The sequence below is a fragment of the Panthera tigris genome, chromosome C1 (genome assembly GCF_018350195.1).
Source record: "Panthera tigris isolate Pti1 chromosome C1, P.tigris_Pti1_mat1.1, whole genome shotgun sequence".
NCBI lineage: Eukaryota > Metazoa > Chordata > Mammalia > Carnivora > Felidae > Panthera > Panthera tigris.
In genome coordinates, this window is record NC_056667.1 from 6,858,972 (window position 1) to 6,880,485 (window position 21,514).

The 21,514-nt window shown below is 47.2% G+C and overlaps 1 protein-coding gene across 4 annotated transcripts in view; it reads right to left on the reverse strand.

Annotated features, from left to right (window-relative positions):
- Window positions 1–21,514, reverse strand: part of CLSTN1 (calsyntenin 1) — an 88,995-nt gene that overhangs the window by 38,543 nt on the left and 28,938 nt on the right. For all 4 annotated transcript variants that reach the window (XM_042996589.1, XM_042996587.1, XM_042996588.1 and 1 more), the window contains exon 2: window positions 4,648–4,770. In XM_042996589.1, coding sequence (XP_042852523.1) covers window positions 4,648–4,770 — 123 coding nt within the window. The remainder of the gene's footprint in view (window positions 1–4,647; window positions 4,771–21,514) is intronic.

Consider the following 21,514-nt stretch of genomic DNA (forward strand, 5'->3'; position numbering starts at 1 on the left):
TAACCCACGCAGACCCCTTAAAACAGGCTCCGCCACACTGTTAAGAGCTCAGCAAGTGTTGGATGCCACCGCCACCCCCCGCCCCCAGCACCCTCATGGGGGTAAATCAAATTCAATGTCATTACCAAAATCAATCTAAGATCGAAATAGGCCTCCAGATCTGGCCTCTGCCTTACCCAAAAGACTACCGAAGAAAGTTAGTGAGAAAATAGAACACTATGAAGACTATCACAGAAAAACGCAAACATATCTCTCACAGAATGTTAAACACAAATGTATTTTTTTAAGATTCTATTACTAATAACAATGGCAGCAAACACTGTATGTATGGAGCACTTACTATGTACCAGGCATCGTTTCAAGCTTTTCACATTCATCAATAAATAGGCTAATAATCCCAGCATCCCATGAGGTACGTGACACTGCTATCCTTGTTTTACAGACGATCAAACTGAGACACAGAGACGGTGAGTAATTTGCCCAAGGCCATCCAGCCAGGAGTGGCAAAGGCAGGACTCAAGTCCGGGCCAGCCGGGTCTGTTCCTGATGCATCTGTCCGCTCCGGCCTCATGGGGGCAGTGTCGCGTGCTGCGGCTGGACAGGTACCAGGGCAACCGAGGAGGCACAGCTGCTCACCCTGGGGCAGAGGGACAAGGGCCACGCTCTAGTGGGAGTAGAGACTCCACGCCCGGGTGCACACCCAAGCGCAAGGAAGACCTACGTCCACGCAAAAACTGGCGCGCTAATGCTCAGAGCAGCAAGATTCGTGATGTCCAGAGAGTGGGAACCGTCCTAATGTGCATTGGCTGACGAACGTAGAAGTGGGAAATGTGGTCTGTCCTTACGATGGAATACTATTTGGCAATAAAAAGGAACAAAGGCCGGATGCGTGCTATTCCTGAAGCACGGGTGAAGCTTCAGACCACCATGCTAAGTGAAAGACACTAGGCACAAAAAAATCCAGAATAGGCAAATCCACAGACACAAACTAGATTAGTGGTTGCCAAGAGGGTGGGGAGGTGGGGAGTAGCTGCCACTAGGTGCAAGGGTTTCTTTTCGGGGTGAGGAAAATGTTCTGGAATTAAACAGTGGTCGGGGTGCCTGGGTGACTTAGTCAGTTAATCATCCAACTACGGCTCAGATCATGATCTCACGGTTCGTGGGTTCAAGCCCCATGTTGGGCTCTGTGCTGACAGTTCGGAGCCTGGAGCCTGCTTCCGATTCTGTGTCTCCCTCTCTCTCTGCCCCTCCCCTGCTCGAGCTCTGTCTCTCTCTCTCTTTCTCAAAAATAAATAAACATTAAAAAAATTATTTTAAATAGTGGTTGATGGTCGCACACTCCTGTGAATATACTAAACCCCTGGGAACTGTATACTTTAACAGGGCTGCTTTTTAATATGTGGACTATATTTTTTAAAAAAGAATATAAGAATAACTGCTTCCCCATGAAAATCTCCAGAAGGAAAGAACTGATTTACCTAACTATGGCAAATGCAATCCAATTAGCACTATGACTTGACTCTACCTTGCTTCTCTTTATAGTTTTTTAAAATCTCAATATGTAACTTTTGCACATCAATAAAAAACGGCTGGGAATCCCGTAAAAACATAAAACTTTATAAGTATTATTTCATTCATGATAATACATTAGGTTTTGATAAATGATACAACAGCATTAAATCAAATGAGAAAGAAAAAAATAAATGGCATTTTATTAACAGGACTTTTTCCTTCAAAGTTAGTACTCAAGGTCTATTTCACTTCCTGCTTCCCTTGCAGCATCCTGCGGTGCCTCCCAGGGCCTCCTTGCAGCAAAGAGCCACTTGCCGGGCTCAGAACCCTGCCTCTCACACGCGCTGACAGATAAGGTCACCGCTCTGTGTCCCAGCTTCCTCTCCTGAAAACGAGGATGGCAGTCAGCACCTGCGTTTGCTTTTGTTCTGTTTGTTGACGACGACTTGTGCAAGAGCACAAAGCAAGTCCTCTCTTGCAAGCCAGAACTCACTGTGCAGTTGCTACAGGGGAGAAGGAACAAGGTACCGAAACAGGTACAGTGATGGTGGGGGTGCCCGACGAACGCGAAGGGTGGCTCCGGGACTGCAGAATCACCGAAGGCAGGGGACATAAGGGAAATCTCAGCCACGCTGAATTAGTATTCTAATTTTAATGCTGGCATGAAACAAAGATGCCTTCTTTTCTCAGGTTTTTCACCGGAGAATACAATGTCTGCACTTAAATGTACTGGAACATCCCCCAAATCTGTACAAGTCTAGGGGGTGAGAGTCCAGGGGTGAACATGGTCTGAACGTCTTCGTGTTAAGAGGGTGTCTGAAACTGAGAACAAGGCAAGATCCATCTACTCTGACCCAAAATGTGGGGGGATGTTTGAAGATCCCCATCTTCAAGCGGAGATCAAAGGAGCCCGACCGGACAAACCGTGGGCAGACGGTGACAACTGTGGACCGAGCAAAAGTTCTTTTTAAAAGGGCTATTTTGAAGATTATGATTCTGAATTCAGAGGAACTAAGCTGATCGGCAGTGGAAGGAATCACATGTAAAATTCCTTAAATATAAAAACGTATTGACTTTAAGAATAAATCAATAAACAAAACAGGGATGGCAGGAAGCATTCTTACCTCCTAAGCTTGTTGCAGATTAAACAGAAATTTGTAGAGCACTTAGAACAGTGCCTGGAACATCGCAAAGGCTTTATTTATTTATTATTATTATTTTTTATGTTTATTTTTGAGACACACACACACACACACACACACACACACAGCACTAGCTGGGGAGGGGCAGAGAGAGAGGGAGACACAGAATCTGAAGCAGCTCCAGGCTCCGAGCTGTCAGCACGGAGCCCGACGCGGGGCTCGAACCCACGAACCGTGAGATCATGACCTGAGCCGAAGTCGGGCACTTAACCGACCGAGCCAGCGGGGCGCCCCTGCAAAGGCTTTAGAAACGTTCCCTGTTATCAGTAACACGGCAGGAGGGTGCTCTGGACACAACGGGTGAACGGCCGGTACTTCACTGCGAGGCCTAAGGGGGTGAATCTAGCACTCCGGGCTGCAATCCTCTCAACATTTATGAAATGTCAGAAGCGGGTAAGTCCACTCAAAAGCATAAGCTAGGGCATCCGATAAGGTTATTCACACAGCACTAAACGTCACACCCCCAAGGAGGCACCGTGCATACTAACTTCGTAGCACACGTGGGTCGCCTGTGTATACGTGTTTACACACAGACACCCCCAAACCCAGGCAGTTCCGGGGAAAGCGATATGCGATGCTAACATGGTCTTAAATCTAGGAGCAAACGAAACCAACCACCTCCGTGGACAAACACTGCGTGTGCTTCCTCGGAGTCCTGTCCGTCTCACTGGGTTTCTCTGGAAAAACCAATAAACAAGTAAAACCAACTGGCCTCAGGTTACGTCCCTGAAAATGGGACACGGCACTCGAACCGAATGAAGAACAAATTCTTTTTAAAAATAGCTCTTCAGAGGGCACCTGGATGGCTCAGTCGGTAGAGCATCCGACTCTTGATCCCAGGGTCGTGAGTTCAAGCCCCATGTTGGGTGTGGAGCCCGGGTAAAAAAAAAAAAAAAAAAAAAGCTCTTCAGAAATGACCTCACATTCATTTCCCTCAATTTACCACAGAAAAATTAACGTATGAGAGAATGTGCACGAGTTAATTGAATTTTCCTTATCTGTCCGTAGGCAAAGAGAACAAACGCCCTCTTTCATGTGAGAAACCGTGTTCTGCAGAAGTATCAGGCAAACACTAGTCTTTAAAAATTAACATCGCAACGTCAGTTTTGATCCTGAGGCAAAGAGAGGGTGAAGTAACACTTTCTTCCACCAGCTAAGGAAGCTACTAAGGTCACTGCGTAAAAGCAAGAGCATTCTGACTTGGAAAGTGCTATTTAATGCTACAAAGCAGACAACCTCCAAAGCAATCCTAGAGATCTCTTATGAACACCCAGGTTACAATCTTACGAGGCGACTCAAATTAAAAATTTACTGCAAGTAAAACCTGAGCCAAAAAGATTCTTCTATGAACACGGCTCCAACTTTTCAGCTTAGCCTCTGCCGGTACCCCAAATCCAGGCAATGCAAGGACAGTCCAGGGCGCAGTTTATCTAGGTCCTTGCCGCTCACGACCCAGCAGCACTAGCGGCCCCAGGTCGGAAAGGCAGATTCTCAGGTCCCCCCCAGACCCACTGTAGCCAAATCCGCATTTTTGTGTGTGTGATGCCAGGAATTACGGGGCTTTTAGGAAGTACAGATGACACTCAATGTTACAGAGATTCAGGCGGACCCGAATCCGCATTTTTAACCCAATCCTCAGGTGCTCTGTGCGCACACTAGTCTGAGGTGCACTGGCCTAGGTGTTCCCGTTTCCGGTCATACCCAGGAATTATACAAGGATGCAATGAACGTTTTGCTTTCCAAGAAGTACAGGCTTTTTTTTCAGCTGCTCCAAGTATTAGAATTAAAAGGAGAAAATGCAGCACGCAGGAGCCACAAACACCTCTTAGCTATCAAGACATTTTCAGGGAGGCTCAGAAACGGTCCGAGTGGGGTGTGTGAAATGCTTCGCATCCAGTCGGGACTTTCGGGGAGAGAAAAGCCACGTTCGTACCTGCGAACCGCAGAGGTGCGTCTTTATCCAGGGCGATCAGCGGAGGGTCGAGGAGCACCGCGTTGTCGTTTTCTGTGACGATGCCGTGATAGGTGGGCTCGAGCCACGGCTTGTGCTTGTTAACTGGGTTTAGAAAGAGAAGAAGAAGAAAGGAAATAGACCAGGTCAGAATTATTACTTTAAACTCAACTGCTTTTAAAGACATACGTCTATTACTAAAATAATTAAACCTCTCACTGGCCTGGAAGGCAACACTTGTATCTGTTGTTGCAAAGTTTCGTATCAAGACGCTGAAGGGGTCAAACTGTGAATTCCAGAGTCAGTGAGGTAGAAACTGAAGCAACCAGAAGTAAGAAATAAATTGCTCTAGGGGCGCCTGGGTGGCTCGGTCGGTTGAGCGTCTGACTTCGGCTCAGGTCATGATCTCACGGTCCGTGAGTTCGAGCCCCGCGTCGGGCTCTGTGCTGACCGCTCAGAGCCTGGTGCTGCTTCGGATTCTGTGTCTCCCTCTCTCTCTGCCCCTCCCCTGTTCATGCTCTGTCTCTCTCTGTCTCAAAAATAAATAAACGTTAAAAAAAAAGAAAGAAAGAAAGAAATTGCTCTAGGGGCGCCTGGGAGGCTCAGTCGGTTGAGCGTCCGACTTCAGCTATGGTCATGATCTCATGGTTCGTGGTTCGAGCCCCGCGTCGGGCTCTGTGCTGACAGCTCGGAGCCTGGAGCCTGTTTGGGATTCTGTGTCGCCCTCTCTCTCTGCCCCTCCCCCACTCATGCTCTGTGTGTGTGTCTCTCTCTCTCTCTGTCAAAATAAACTTTAAAAAAACAAAATAAATTGCTCTAGAAATAAAAAGAAAAAAGACTGATAACTATTACACACAATCTACTTCTGTTATCAGCCTGTCACAGGAAAGTTGCAAAGAAAGATATACTATCATTTCTTTATAGCAATAGTAATATAAGATTATTTATTTAAAATTAACATTACAGGGGCGCCTGGGTGGCTCGGTTGGTTAAGCGTCCGACTTCGGCTCAGGTCATGATCTCACGGTCCGTGAGTTCGAGCCCCGTGTCAGGCTCTGTGCTGACAGCTCAGAGCCTAGAGCCTGTTGCAGATTCTGTGTCTCCCTCTCTCTCTGCCCCTCCCCTGTTCATTCTCTGTCTCTCTCTGTCTCAAAAATAAATAACTATTAAAAAAATTTTTTTTAATTAAAAAAATAAATAAATAAAATTAACATTACAAACAAAAACATAAAAGACAAGATTTATGAAAATAAAATTACAGAGCATAAATAAAACTAAATGCAAAACCTCTGAAAAACTTGACTGGAAACAGTGTTTACAAATATGTCACCTTTTTTTTTTAATGTTTTAATTTTTGAGAGAGACAGAGTGTGAGTGGGGGAGGGGCATAGAGAGAGGGAGACACAGAACTGGAAGCAGGTTCCAGGCTCTGAGCTGTCAGCACAGAGCCCAACGTGGGGTTCAAACTCAGGGACCGTGAGATCGTGACCTGAGCTGAAGTCGGATGCTTAACCGACTAAGCCACCCAGGCGCCCCCTACAAGTAAGCCACTTTGAGGTCAGGCTGACTTGGGCTCAGAGTCCAGCTCCCCTCTATTATTCGCTGCATGACCTTGAGCACCAAACTGACCTCTTACTGTCAATTTCCTCATCTGTGCACCAGGGACATCCTCACAATCCACAAAGCCGGGCAGATCACCGGAGAAGTGACGTCTTTGCTCCTTGGCTGGGCACTAGAGCGGCTACTTTCGTTCTAAGGGTAAGAACTGCCATCCTGGCCGTCAGCTCCCCGGACGAAATCGGAGTGGAATTCCCATCCATCTGTTCTGCCTGGGGCGGGGCTCCCAGGGGGCCTGCGTGAGACCTTCTCCCTGGGGGACCTGGTCCCTCTCTGAATCCCTGTTTCCCCCCGCACGTTCTGGGCATTTCTTTTTACTTCCCCCTCACGCGTGCCCACATTATACCCTCAGTGAATGGATTCACCATGGAGCGCCCCAACTCAGCCCATGTAAGTACAAGGAATGCTAGGACACTTTATTCCCAAGTAGGCGGTGCCTGTGTGTTCAGTGAACCACCCCGATGGAGTTCTTTTCCTCCGTGTAAGTCCATCTTCAGAAGGACCTAAAACTAAAACTCGACGTTTAACCGCGATGTGATAGTACTTCTTGGCTGTCATGTGATGGCCATTGCGTGACGTCAGGAGACTGGGGCGGTCGGAAGCACCTGGGCTTCCCCTGCCTTCACTCTGACGTGGAGTTTTCGGGGAGCGGTCACGTGTCCCATCCTGAACAAGCAGGCGGAGAAGGAGAAAGAAGCTACCTCCCATCGCGCTCATTAAGGATGCGTTTACCAGACGTTTACACACACCGTATCCAAACCGGGCGCAAACCCCGTGTCTTCGCTTTCAAAGGAATCCAGACCCGTGGCAGTTGCCGTTTAATGGGTACAGAGTCTGTTTTGTGACCTGAAAACAGTTCGGGGAACTGGCCGCACAACAGGAGGAATGACACTTAACACTACTGAGGCAGACACTTAGAAATGGTTACGATGGGAGGTTTTACGTGTGTGGCTATCAGTCTTCAAAAATACACACCCAAGGGGCGCCTGCGGGGCTCAGTCGGTCAGGCATCCGGCTCTTGATTTCAGCTCATGTCAGGATCTCAACAGTTCGTGAGTTCAAGTCCCGCATCTGGCTCTACACTGACAGCACTGAGCCTGCTTGGGATTCTCGCTCACGCTCTCTCTCTCTCTCTCTCTCTCCTCTCCCTGCCCCTCCCATGCTCATGTGTGGCCACTCTCTCTCTCTCAAAAATAAACTAAAAAAACACACACACACACACACAAAATCAGTGTAGACAGAGCCATTTCTCATCATCTCTGCTGCTCGCCTGGATATTTACAGAATCCAAGTGACCAGCCTCACCCTTACCCTCCTGCGGCTGGTTCTCCACCTCTGCTCCCAGAGCCCACTGACACCAAATGTTACTGAGGACCCTAAGCAGTTTTTGTTTACGTGGGATCTATCCTCTCGATCCCTATCGGCATTTACTGCACTGGAAATTAAAATCAAGAAAAATTTGATTACTGGGGCGTCTGGGTGGCTGAGTCAGTTAAGCGTCCGACTTCGGCTCAGGTCGCAATCCCAGAGCTTGTTGGTTCGAGCCCCGTATCAGGCTCTGTGCTGACAGTGCAGGGCCTACTTGGGGTTCTCGCTCTCTCTGCCCCTCCCCCACTCGCACTTTCTCAAAATAAGCTTTCAAAAAGAGAAAAATTTTATCGATTCATTTTTAAAAACAAACCTATTATATGTTAACATAAATAACATTTTTATGAAAACAACTATTTTTGAAAACAGAGTTAAAAGAGTGGTAACATTTTATAGTTTTGCAAATCTTTCTACCATCTGGCTTCACAGAAGACGGCTGGGTCCTCACTTCTACCGCGACCAGTATGCCACGCTGTCACATGTCACCCAGCCCCTAGAGAGCACCCACCGTGCAAGTGGCAGAGAAGGAGGAGGAAGGGAGGTAACATCGTGATGTTATTAAAACCACTCTGACCTCCAGGGGCACCTGGGTGGCTCAGTCGGTTAAGCGTCCGACTTCAGCTTAGGTCATGATCTCACAGTCTGTGAGTTCAAGCCCCACGTCGGGCTCGGTGCTGACAGCTCAGAGCCTGGAGCCTGTTTCGGATTCTGTGTCTCTCTCTCTCTCTCTCTCTGACCCTCCCCTGTTCATGCTCTGTCTCTGTCTCAAAAATAAATAAACGTCAGAAATAAATAAATAAATAAAAAACCGCTCTGACCTCTGGAGTCCCCTGGCAGGGTCTCAGGGGACTCATCCCCTCAGGTCTCTGTTAAACGTTCCCTCCTCCAGCACTCTGCCCCCCACTTGCTCTCCTCCTTTTCTTCTGCTACTCATCGCCACACTGCTGGACAGAGGGCAGGGCGGGGGGTGCAGCCTGGGACGCTGGGGCAGGTTACCTGGCTTCCCCCACGGGTCTCAGTTTCCTCATCTGTACTAGTGGGTACAGCACTGGTACCCACCTGATAGGCTGCTGTGTGATCAAACCAGTCACATGCGAAATGCTCAGGACAGAGCCTGGCACCCGGTAAAATGCCACTGAGGTGTTGCTGTTACTTCTCCTAAACACGTATGTGAACAAAACCACGGATTCCGGGAGAGGGAGACCCCTTGTTCCCTGTTAACCCCCAGCACCCAGCACCGCGCCTTTACTTGGGAACTATTTGGTAAATGGATGCGTATATAAACAATTTCACGTACAGTACAAATCAACCCAGTGTTTGGTTTGTAAATTCTTAGAGAAGATGGTTTTGGTGCCGAGAACAGAAAACCAGGCATGGCTTGGCGTTTTAACACTGGGAAGGTGCTTTTCGTGTTTTGTTTCTGGCAGGTGGGTGTTCCAATTCCAGGAGGCTAGAGAATCTGGAAGAACGGAACACGCTGAAATACTGCGGCATCTGTCTGCAGAAGTAGGCTGGGATTCGGTTACGGGGAGACTGACGGGAGATCAAACCCAGATCATGAAGACCCAACATTTAAAGGGCCTTCGGAAAGGATCTCCTCCGCTCACAAAAGCTGCTGCCGGGACAGGAGATTTGGCAAAGAAGAGAATTAGACGGGTAGGCTGCACCTGCCCTTCTTCAGAAATACCCTCTGGGACAGTGGCGAGTACCTGGGGGCGTGCCTGGCACGGGCCCCAGTTTGCTGCGGCCTCTGGTCTGAGAGGGTCCCACTGGGCACACGAAATAACCTTGCTCTGCCGTCAGGCTGAGTGTTTACCCTGTGGCTGAGACGCCCGTCCTCCCCAGGTGCCCTGTTAACCTGTCCCGGGACACAGGCGGACGGGTGCCTGGAGTCCCAGGTCTAATACCGAGAAACAGCGGGTCTTGAAGGAAGCGGAGCAAAGCCTCCACTGTTTGGTCACTGATCTCATTTTAAAACACAGAAGATGTGAGTTCAGCTTACTATTGACAACGGACCTTTCACAGCGGTATTTGACTCCCACCTGTTTTCATATTAAGGTGGTATTAATGAAGTTACAAGCACAGCGAATAAAGCTGCAGACTATTCCAACGGGTGAGTCCATGAAAGTGCTGACACTCAAGCCGAGTGAGCGTGTTCAGTCCAGAAGGAATGTGGAAATGCCAGGTGGAGCAAACCGCATAAAACCGGCGATGGTCAGAAGAACGACGCATGTACTTCTGCCCTGGCGGAAAGGCCCGCGGCTGAAAACGGCTGACGGTTCGAGGCAAAAAGAATTGTACAGCTACGGTCCCAGGATCCTCATTTTGTAATCCGCAATTTATAAACTGCTCCTTTCAGCTGGCTGCAGAATGAAGAGATTCGGCCGGTTCCAAGGACTGAACTTTTAAATATTTAATAAATGGTATTTTTAATATTTCATCACATTCAATTGGCCTTATCAAATATTTATAGAAACAAGTGAGTGATATTTCTGCAATCTTCCCCAAAAAATCACAGATAAAGGAACACGTCACCCATGTTGACAACCTTTACCTGATTCACTTTACCACATTCTAGATCATTAAAAAGCCCACTAAATTTTGAGTGGCACAGTCTTAACGGAAGTCCTGGAACAGTAAGGCTGGCAGCCGACCTTCCGTACGTAGGTCACATCTGGGGGACACGCCTATGGTTTGGGGACACGGCTGGTTTTTGAGGCTGTGGCAGATCTTAATCACCAGAACTTGCCACCGATTTAAAAAAGCAAGATGAAAACAATACGACGGCCAACTCCAGGGCTAAGTTTAAATATAAAACGTACGCCTCCCTAGGACAGCCCAGCTCTGTGGGCCAAGGAGGGCTGACCCCTTGTCCAGGGCACACCAGTCACCCACCCCGGTGAGGTGGTTCCCAAGCCTGCGTGCTGTGGCCCTGACACCCACCCAGCACCAAACAGCTCCCTTCTGATTGCTTTCTTCATCTATAAAGAGAATTACACTGCTTTCAAAAAGATCACTTGATGTGTGCCCCTTCTCATTCTAGAAACCTGGGCTGGTCGTACTAGGCCAATAAGGACATAATAAATAACAGCTGAATGTCCTAAGAGATTGCCAGCACGTCATCAGCAAATCCTAGACGATGCTATGTTTTGTTTGCAGATTCAATTTTTAAGCTTGGGCCATCAAAAGAATCTGCAATTAAGGAATGCCGCCACTAGGTGGCGTCTGGTCCTTGGGATTACAGGCTGCAAACGACCAGACCTGGATGAAAAAAATCCAGCCCTTTCCTCCCCGAAGGAGCGGGCCCTTTGTTAAAGATGGTCTGCACAGAAAAGTGGCCTAAACTATGTAAGTATAAAATCTCCAGCTGATTCTTCTTTTCCTGAAAGACATTCAGAATAAGCAAAATATTCATAGAGTTCCAAAATCAAAATACAAAAAGGCACAGGTTCTCGCAGACTCTCCGAAGCCCTGCCCTCAGTCATAAATTCTCATTTAAATCAGACTATCCCTGGTCTTTCGAACCAGCCTAGTGTCAAAGGTCCTTTCAGCTTCACAGCCCACTGACTTTGAGTTTGTTCCAAGAAATCTTTCCTGAATGTCTACTATATGTAAGCACACTGCTTACGCACGCTTGGGCGCTGGGCTCTGGGGAATCAAGTCCCAGTCTCTCGGAGAACACAAACATATCAATGACCATCTACATTCCAAAATGGTGTGGCTATAATTAAAGGGTTATACAATGTAGTAAAAACAAAAACAAAGCTATAAAAGGGGACTCACTCAGTCTTGGGAACTTTATGAGTCAGCAGAGACCAATGTGGCCAAGTAGCCACCATCTCAAATGTGGCCATGCCCTGTGCCAGAGGGCAAGGGTGGGCACGTGGGAGGGTCTTCTTGTGGGACCTAACCTTCCACGAAGAGGGGAGACATGGCTCCTAACTCACTGAAACAGAACTAGTCACCTGGCCCCACCCGAACCCTCCAGGGTGGAGGGTGGCCACCCCACCACGTGTCTGGAAAGGGGCTGGAAATGCTAGATCGGCTCTAGGATCCATCGGAGAACAAGCAGAGACCTCCCAAGGACATCTTTGAAGAGATCATCGAGGGCTCTTGGATGGGAGGGAGTATTGTGAGCAGTGTGCGTGTATCAGGTACAAAGGAAGCAGGCACAGGGCACATCCTGGAACTCGCAAGACTGGTAAATGCACGGCTCTGAGACTGGAAGGAGGTGCAGCTGGAGAGGGGCCTGAGTTACCATTTACGGTGAGCATCTCCCTTCAGTGCTACACCGAGGAGCGCTCTCGATTCCCTAGGCGCCAAGAGGCTGCTAGAAGTTGTAAACGGTGCAGTCTGGTCGAAAAGGCAGGAACCTTGGGACCGGACAGAACTTAGTAAATTAATGAACTCTGTTTCTGACCCACTCTGTAACTAGGTACAGATGAGTTCACCACCCCCTGCCTATTTCCGCATCGTCAAATCAGGAACGGGGACAACCTTCCACAACCTCGCTTTGAGGATTAGAAACAACATCAGCGAAGGGCCCACGCTGTGCCTCCCACACAGACGCTCAACAAATATTTATTGATAGATTAATTATAAGCAAGAGCTGTCAGCGCAGAGCCCGACGCGAGGCTCGATCCCACCAACAGTGAGACCGTGACCTGAGCGAAAATCGAGAGGTGGTCGCTTAAGCGACTGAGCCACCCGGGCGCCCTGAAGAGGAAACTTTTTACTTAACACCAAAGGAACACTGCATGGAATTTATGAACAGTCGCTCCCCTTTTCGGCTGACGGTGTTCCTAGTGATGCTTTTGGCTAATACCGCATCAGTTTTTCTCTGACTTTGTAAAATACATTTTGTAATCACTCTTAACTTTTTTTCTAAAATGAGACACTTCCGCCGGAGCATCTCTAGACAAAATCAGTAAGTGCAGGTTTAAGGGCTTCCTCACAATTCCAAATAAATTTAATAATAAGGTGTTTGGAAAATCTCTGTATATTAGATACCATTTAGCTCAGGGATTCCCAACCTCAGCGGGACTGCCGCTCTGCACCAGAAGATTCTTTGCTATGGGGCCGTCCTGAGCGTTGTGAGACGTTCAGCCGCATCCCTGGCCTCCGTCCACTAGGTGCCAGTAGCACCCTCCCCAGTGGTGACAACCCAAAAAAGTCTCCAGACATCACCAGGTGTCCCCTGGGGGCAAACGTCCTCCCGGGAACCCTGGAGAACCACTGACATCTCCGTTTCCTTAAGGAAAACCATGGATTTCCACTTTAAAACCATTTGCAGACTTCAAAATAGCCAACTTTATAATTTATGTGCATTACATTACGGTGAAGCTCATTTTTAAAATAAAACCACGTTTCTGCGTGAAATGAAGCCTGAAATTAACCAAACAAGCCTTGAATCTCGGGCGCGGTCTGTTCACCCGTCACGTGACAAGCATCCCGCGCACTGTGCACTGACACCCGCAGCGCGCGCGGGGAGCACGGTCATCTTACAGCAGGTGGGGATGGTGACCTGCCAGGAGACACCGGCCGGTCCCTCAAGTCTGCCCTGGGTGAGGGCGGGCGCTGCGGGTCTGCGCTGGGCGCGGGCTCCCCATCAGCCACACTGGAAGACCAAAGGGCTCCCCGTGGTTCCACGTGGCCAGGAACACGGCCCGCGGGAGATGCCACGAGGTAAGACAGAGAGGAAGCGGGAGCGGAATGGGAGGAGCCTTGATGTGGTTTCCCAAGTTCAGATCTCACAGGATGCGCAAAGCGGGGAGGCACCGGAGGAGGCAGCGGGGAGAGACCTGACGCCGCCCCTGAGGAAGGCCGTCTGCCTCAGAGTGGAAGTGACAGGAGGGGCAAGCGTGGAATCACGGAGTCAGACGTCAGCTACAGGGGCAAGACGAGAAACGGTAAGGGGCCGAACCAAGGCTGTGGTTCAGTGTCTAGACATCTGCGACACATGATGAGGGGGCGGCTGGTCCCATCTGGGGATGAAAGGTTAAGAGGGACAACAGGACTGGGGAGAATCCAGGGAAAGGGCTTCTTCTTCCTTTCTTTTATCCAGCGGTCCATCCGTCCGTCCTTCCTTCGTTCCTTCCGTCCATCCACCCATCCACCCACCCACCCACCTGCCCGCCCATCCATCCGTCTATCTGTCCACCCACTCATCCATCCCTTCACCCACCCATCTTTACCAAGCCCCAAGTTGTCTCCTAAGTGCTGAGGAGACGATGGTGAATTAATGGGTCCCTGCCCTTATAGCTTAGGTTATGGTTAATTAAAGTAGTAATTTTAACCATATTCTGGAAAAGAATTCTTAGGGAGCAAAATCACACTTTCTATAAAACCAACTTTTCAAGGATTAAAGGGGACTTCTAATCATTCTTTCAAAATCCAAACATTTTTTAACTGTGGAGTAAAATACAACATAAAACTTACCATCTTAACAATTTTTATTTTTTTAATGTTTATTTATTTTTGAGAGAGAGAGAGAGAGAGAGAGGGAGGGAGGAAGGGGCAGAGAGAGAAGGGGCAGAGAGAGGGAGACGGAGAATCCCAAGCAGGCTCCCTACTGTCAGCACAGAGCCTGATGCAGGGCTCAAACCCACGAATCATGAGATCACGATCTGAGCCAAAACCAAGAGTCAGACGCTTAACCAACTGAACCACCCAGGTGTCCCCATCGCCTTAACCATTTTTAGGTGCGCCGTTCGATGGCACAAGGTACGTTCACACCGTCATGTAGCCATTACCACCTTCCATCTTCAGAACTCTTCTCCCGCAAAACTGAAACTCTGTCCCCATTAAACAATAATTCTCCATTCCCCTTTCCCACAGCCCCTGGCCATCATTCTCCTTTCTGTCTCCATGAATTTGACTCTGCTAGGTGTCTCAAATAAGTAGGTATTTGTTTTATGACTGATTTATTTCGGTTAGTGTAATATCCTCAAGGTTCATTCATATTAGAGCACGTGTCAGAATCTCCTTTGCAAGAGGCTGAATCATTCCACTGTGTGGAAAGGCCACACTTTGCCTATCCTCATCCATCAACGGACACTTGGCTTACTGCTCCCTTTGGCTACCGTGAGAAATGCTGTCACGAATAGGACAGGTCTTCTTAAGACCCTCCTGTCAATACTTTTGGGTACGTACCCACAAGTGGAACTGCTGGACCATACAGTACTTCTATTCTTAATTTTTTGAAGAGCGGCCATACTATTTTCCATGGCGGCCACACCATTTTACATTCCCACCGTCAGCGCACAAGGGTTCCAATTTCTCTACATCCTCACCAACACCTCTTATTTTCTGGGTTTTGATAGTAGCCATTATACGGGCATAAAACCAAACAAGTTTTATGTCAAGTAATTTTATCTTTGTATATTACCTAATATACAGAAGTAGACAGAACAGAGTAACGAACCCAGTGTGCCCATGACTCACCCACTACAATTATCAACACGGGGCCAATCTCGTTTGATTTAGACACCATGCCCACCACCAATTTCAAATAGTTGGAAACAAATCCCAAACTTCCTATCACTTCACCCCTCAATATTTCGACATACATTTCTAAAAGATAATGACTCTTTTTAAAACCATAAAGGCATTATTATCTTAAAAGTTCACAAAATAACATCAAATTTAATAGTATCAAATATCCAGTCAGGATTCACACTTATCTGATTATTTTGCTAGAGCAAGTGATTTAACTCAATACATTTCTCTGCAACATTTCATCGTAAAGTCTACTTGCTATGAAAGAAAAAACTTTAAATAATAATGCGTTCATGGTTTCCACAACTTTCCCAACTTTTTTCACCATTAAGTATGTCTACCAATTAGGGTTTTTTTTTTTATCACGAACGCGTATTAGATTTTGTCAAATGTTATTTCTGCTTTAATCGACATGATCAGGTGATTTTTCTTCTTTAACCTGTCGATATGGCAAATTACTGATTTTTTAAACACCGGAACGGCCTTGTGTTCTTGCAACAGAGCCCAGTGCAAGAACACCATTGTCTTGGTGTATAATTCTTTTCATACACTGTTGGACTTGCTCTGCTAATGTTTTACTGAGGATTTTTCTTTTCTAACAGCTTTCTTGAGACTGTCATTTTTAAACATCTTTCAGTAATATGTTTCAATTCATTTCTGTGTTGACCTGAAAATTCTACTAGCTTGAGGAGCCCTTGGCTGTCTTGGTCAGTGGGGCGTGTGACTCTTGATCTAAGGGGTTCTAAGTTCAATCCCCAGGTTGGGTGTAAAGATTTCATAAAATTCTTAAAAAAAACAAAAACAAAAACCTACTGGCTTGAATATATCCAGTTTTGTATGTTCAACACCAAATACAACATGTATTCATGGATCATCAACTATGTTCCAGGCACTCTGTTTGCTCAATCTTGCTTACCAATAAGGCTAATTGTCTAAAAAAGATCCAGCTACACAATTAGGTAAGAGAAGCAACAGTCAAGATGCTATTTTTGAGAAATCAGAGTGTGATGACTTCAAATGTGCTTTTAAAAATCAGGATACAAAGAAAAGCCAAGCGGAATGAATGTTTCTGATAATAAGTCTGGCTTAAAGAGAGCACCCCCAAGCTCAAAGGCAAATAACTGGAGAACTGTTAGGGAAGTAGCCTGACCTCCTAAAGCCAAGTTCTAACTTTTTCAGACCACAGACTCTTCTGAGAACCTACCGAAAGCCACAAAACCCCTCCCAAGGAAAAAATGCAAACATACAAAACACTTGGCAGAAGGTTTTCGGGGCTTCAGACTCCGGCTGAAACCAGTCCAGGTTAAGAATCACTATTGTAGGGGAGCCTGGGTGGGTCAGTCAGTTGAGCATCTGACTTCGGCTCAGGTCACCATCATCTCATGGTTTGTGTGTTTGAGCCCTGCATTGGGCTCTCTGCTCTCACCACGGAGCCAGCTTTGGATCCTGTGTTTCCGTCCCCCCCTCTCCCCCCACCCCGGCCGCCACCACCACTGCCCCTGCCCCTCCCCTGCTCAGGCATGCTCTTTCTCTCAAAAATAAATAAATAAACATTTTTTAAAAATCACTATTCTAAGACATAGTGAAATCTCTTAATGACCTTCAGAAATCGAGCGTCTTCATCTAGCGCCTCACTGTAACTAGAGATCAAATTGTAACACTATGTCTCTTATGCCCGTGGTTCTCAAGTTGCACTTGTCGTCAGCAGCATTATCTTAACAGTTCAAGGGCGAGGGCGACTTCCCCAAGTGCCACCCGGAGGAAACAGACCAGGGAGGAAATACAAATCAAGTGTTGACACTGGTGTCGTATTTCTAGAGGACTTAAAGGCTAGTGACACAGAAGGGTAGAAAGCAACAAAGAAGTTAATTTGCAGCTGAAATGACAGTATACCTTGAATAATGGTGAGAAGTAATAAAGACAGAAACACAGGGCACCTGGCTGGCTCAGTCAGTTAAGCATCCAACTCTTGATCTCAGCTCAGGGCTTGGGCTGGATATCGGGGTCGGGAGTTCAAGCCTCATGTTGGGCTCCACACTGGGCCTAAAGCCTACTTAAAAATAAATAAATAGGTGGGGTGCCTGGGTGGTTCAGTCGGTTAAGCGTCCGACTTCAGCTCAGATCATGATCTCACAGTCTGTGGGTACGAACCCCGCATTGGGCTCTGTGCTGACAGCTCAGGGCCTGGAGCCTGCTTCGGATTCTGTGTCTCCCTCTCTCTCTGCCCCTCCCCCGCTCATGCTCTGTCTCTCTCACTCTCAAAAATGAATAAAGGTTAAAAAAAATTTTTTTAGTAAATAAATAAATAAATAAATAGGGACGCCGGGGTCGCTCAGTCAGTTGAGCATCGACTCTTTTGATATCGGCTGCGGTCACCTCATGGTTCCTGGGATTGAGCCCTGCATCGGGCTCTGCATTGACATCGCAGAGCCTGCTTGGGATTCTCTCCCTCTCCCTCTCTCTCCGCCCCTCCCCTGCTTGTGAGTGCACTCTCTCTCTCAAAGTAAATATACATTTTAAAAAATAAATAAAAATAAAGACAGAAACACTCTGTCTGTTTTTATTGAGAATAAAAAAACAAAACAAAACAAAACAATAACTTCCAAGAGGGTTGATTCCCTTCTTGTTCCCTAATTAATTGCAGAGATGCACATCTTTGGGACACTAGTCAGCAGGTTACCTAATCAAACACTCTCCCTCCACTGTGATGAGAAAGATGAAACATAAACTAGACAGATGGGTGGGTAAATGGATGGGCGGAGAGATGGACAGACAGACGATACAAGGATTTCTTTCTTTAAAACAAGTTCTCTGGGTGACGGCTATTGAGGAGGGCACCTTTTGGGATGAGCACTGGGTGTTGTATGGAAACCATTTTGACAATAAGTTTCATATTAAAAAAAAAAAGTTCTGTATGTTCCACAGAGGGGTCTGTGAAGCTCTACTCTGTGGACGCAGAGAATAAGTGGTCCTAAGGCATCAAGGATACTTGGTATATTTTACTCACTGTTAGCAAAACGCATAGACTTTAAAAAAGTCTTTAACAGATTTTTTTTGAAGATTTTATCTTTAAGTAATCTCTACACCCAACGTGGGGCTTGAACCTACAACCCCGAGATCGAGTCACATGTTTCACCGACTGAGCCAGCCAGGTGCCCCTTCAATAATTTTTTGTTAGTGTTTACATTTAAAGAGGCTACACCTCAGTTACTTATCGGCTCATTTTTCTACCACCCAGACTTTCATAAAAAGTTACATTTCATTTTCCAAAGTAGCTCAGTATCATATTCACAAACTTTTCTGGCAATCAAATCAAAACACTTCACTGGCACAAAGTGCGGAAGTCAATTACTTCTCTCATCAAGTGTTGTTTTACTCAACATGAAGATTTACCACATAAAATTAACAGGCCAGGCACCAACCCAAAACAAAACCAGCAAGTCGAACAGTAATGTAACGTGTGTGTTCCACTCTTAGTGTCCCGAGCTTCAAGAACAACTATCTCGCGTATTAACTGAGAGCCTCCCTTTAATGTCACAAACGTCACGTGGCAGGCAGCCACTCCACTATGGGAACCTTGGGTCCAGCTACGGCAAGATTTCCAAAGGCAAAAACTCTTGCATAACCCTTCCAGAAGCTCCAAAGATGACGGGCAATGCGGACAGGGAAGATAATCCTTGGACTTTTAGGAAAGGGGTCTCCCTCGGGCTGTGGCTATGACGGCAGGAGGGCACCGGTCACAGGATCCCGCTCAGGCCCCAGTAATTAACACCCTGCGGCCATCCTTGTTGCCCCGGAGCCAGAGGCCCTGCCCTTAGCTACAGTATCCCTGGCAACAGAGGAGGCACTTGGCCTGACTCCCACAATACCCCAGAAGTGATGCATAAAGATGGGTGCCTGAAAGAAAAGCACCGCTTGGCTGGTCTACATCCCCGGGGAACTTGGGGATCTTCTCTGATCAACACGGGAGGGGGCTGGGTTAGGTCCAGAGGGTCCTGTGAGTGTTTCTCAAGCTCTGTTATCTCAGGTGGTGGATGTTCACGTGGGAATACTGAGTGGTTGAATTTCAGAACTAAGTTTTCTGAGCAGGAGTGAAAAGGGAGGAAGAGCCAGAGGTGGAGAATGGGTCTTCCTCCCCCAGATGTTTCTCTCTGCAGCAAGTAGAGGTAGGAAACTGGAGACACTATATTGATTAACATGAGGACCCTAACGGAGGAAGGGAATCCAAACCAGAGAGTCAGGACTGTGCCTCAGTTTATCGGCCACAGCGGTGCTCCCTGGCCGGGTGTGAGGCCGAATCCCCTAGACTTCTTGCATCGACTATACCTCCTGGGCCCCCACCCCGGAGTCTGAGTCAGTCAGGCTGACCTGGGGCCAGGCAGGTTTGTAACAGAACATTCTCTAGGAGATTCTGACGCACTCCCCAACAAAGAACAAACGTATCACAGAAGGCTCATGAATAGAGGCATTCAGAGAGTTTCCTCGTTAGAGAAACTGGGTGATTTTCACTTTTGCTCTCTTAAATGCCTGCCTGCCCTGTGTACTCCCCCCCCCCCACACCTCCCCCACTTCCGAACTATTTCGGTACAGACCTGTCTTTGGCTTCGCTTTTCTAGGACACTTACTCATAACTGGTTCCAACTATGGCCACTGGCCCCTTGCTTATTTTAGTGCAAGAGCCCCCCGCCTGAAGCAAAATCATCTCATGCACGACTGTTAATTCTCACAAATGTAACGCAGAGCATTTCTCAAAGCAAAGCAACGCAAAATCGTGAAGTTTCTCTCCAGTATCAAGCCACTGCCTTCCTACATGTGCTACTAACAGGTTCCCAGAACCTCCCCTGGCAGGCCAGTTTCCAACGTGTACAGCCGCCCCACCCCCATCAGTATATGCCTCCAGATTTTCCTAACCGCTTCTTTTTTTTTTTTTAATTTTTTAAAGTTGGGGCGCCTGGGTGGCTCAGTCAGCTAAGCGTCTGACTTTGGCTCAGATCATGATCTCACGGTTCGTGAGTTCGAGTCCTACATCAGGCTCTTTGCTGACAGCTCGGAGCCTGGAGCCTGCTTCAGATTCTGTGTCTCCCTCTCTCTTCCCCTCTCCTGCTCATGCTCTGTCTCTCTCTCTCTCTCAAAAAACAAAACATTAAAAAAAAAAAAAACAATTAAAAAAAATTAAGTGAATAAAATAAGGAGCACCAGGGTGACTCAGTTGGTTAAACGTCTAACTTCAGCTCAGGTCACGACCTCACAGTTCATGGGTTTGAGCTCTGCGTCGGGCTCTGTGCTGACAGCTCAGAGCCTAGAGCCTGGAGCTGCTTTGCATTCAATGTCTCTCTCTCTCTCTCTCTCTCTCTCTCTCTCTATCTGCCCCTCCCCTCCCCTGCTTGCTCTCTTTCTCAAAAATAAACATTCTTTTAAAAAACCACTTGATTAAATAAATAAAACTTAAAAGTTTATATATTTTGAGACAGCGTGAGTGGGGGAGGGGCAAAGAGAGAGGGAGAGAGAATCTCAAACAGGCTCTCTACGCTGTCAGCGTATACAGCCTGACTCGGAGCTCGATCTCACGAACCGTGAGATCATGACCTGAACTGAAATCCACAGTTGGACGCTCAATCAACTGAGCCACCCAGGCGCCCCCAGATATTCCTGACCTCCTCATCTGCACCAAATCAAAACTCACCCGCTGCAACTTTCCATGTCTCACAGTCCTGCTAAGACTGGGTGGCCGGTCTGAGAACCGAACAGTCGGGTGCTAATCAATGACAATGACTTAAGGTGCCCACACTTGCGTTTTGCAAAGGCCTTCAATGCCTTCATACAAAAGCGGAAATGGAGGCAAACTGCAAGCTGCTGGAGGACGGTATTTTTGGAACAGAGCCCTTTCACGCCTCTCAGTTCATAGCTTATGTGCGTGAAGATGATTCAGAGCACATATATTTTTATGCAGTTTTCGACACAATTAAATATATAACATGACAGCAACAAATTCACCGCCCAGACACGATCAGAACATTTCAAGTTGTTGGTTTGTACTCATCCATTTATCAATTAACCCTCAGACTGCCAGTCAATCAGAAATCTAGTTACACAACCCAGGGGAGGCCACGAGTTCCTTAAATTTCCTATTTTGCAACGTTATCAGAAAACACAGGCCAAGTGTGCCCTCTGCTTTCTTCTTTATCATTCTCACATCTGTCTCGAATTCAAATAGGACAGGGCGCTGTCCCGAATCGGAACATAATAGTCCGGTGGTAATTTCCAAGTTCTGTGTGGTTTTTTTAGTCTCCTGACCTTCATCTACAATGGAAAACTTTATCATGTATAGTTCAGAAAAGGCCACCTAGTATTAAAGACCTGCTGACAT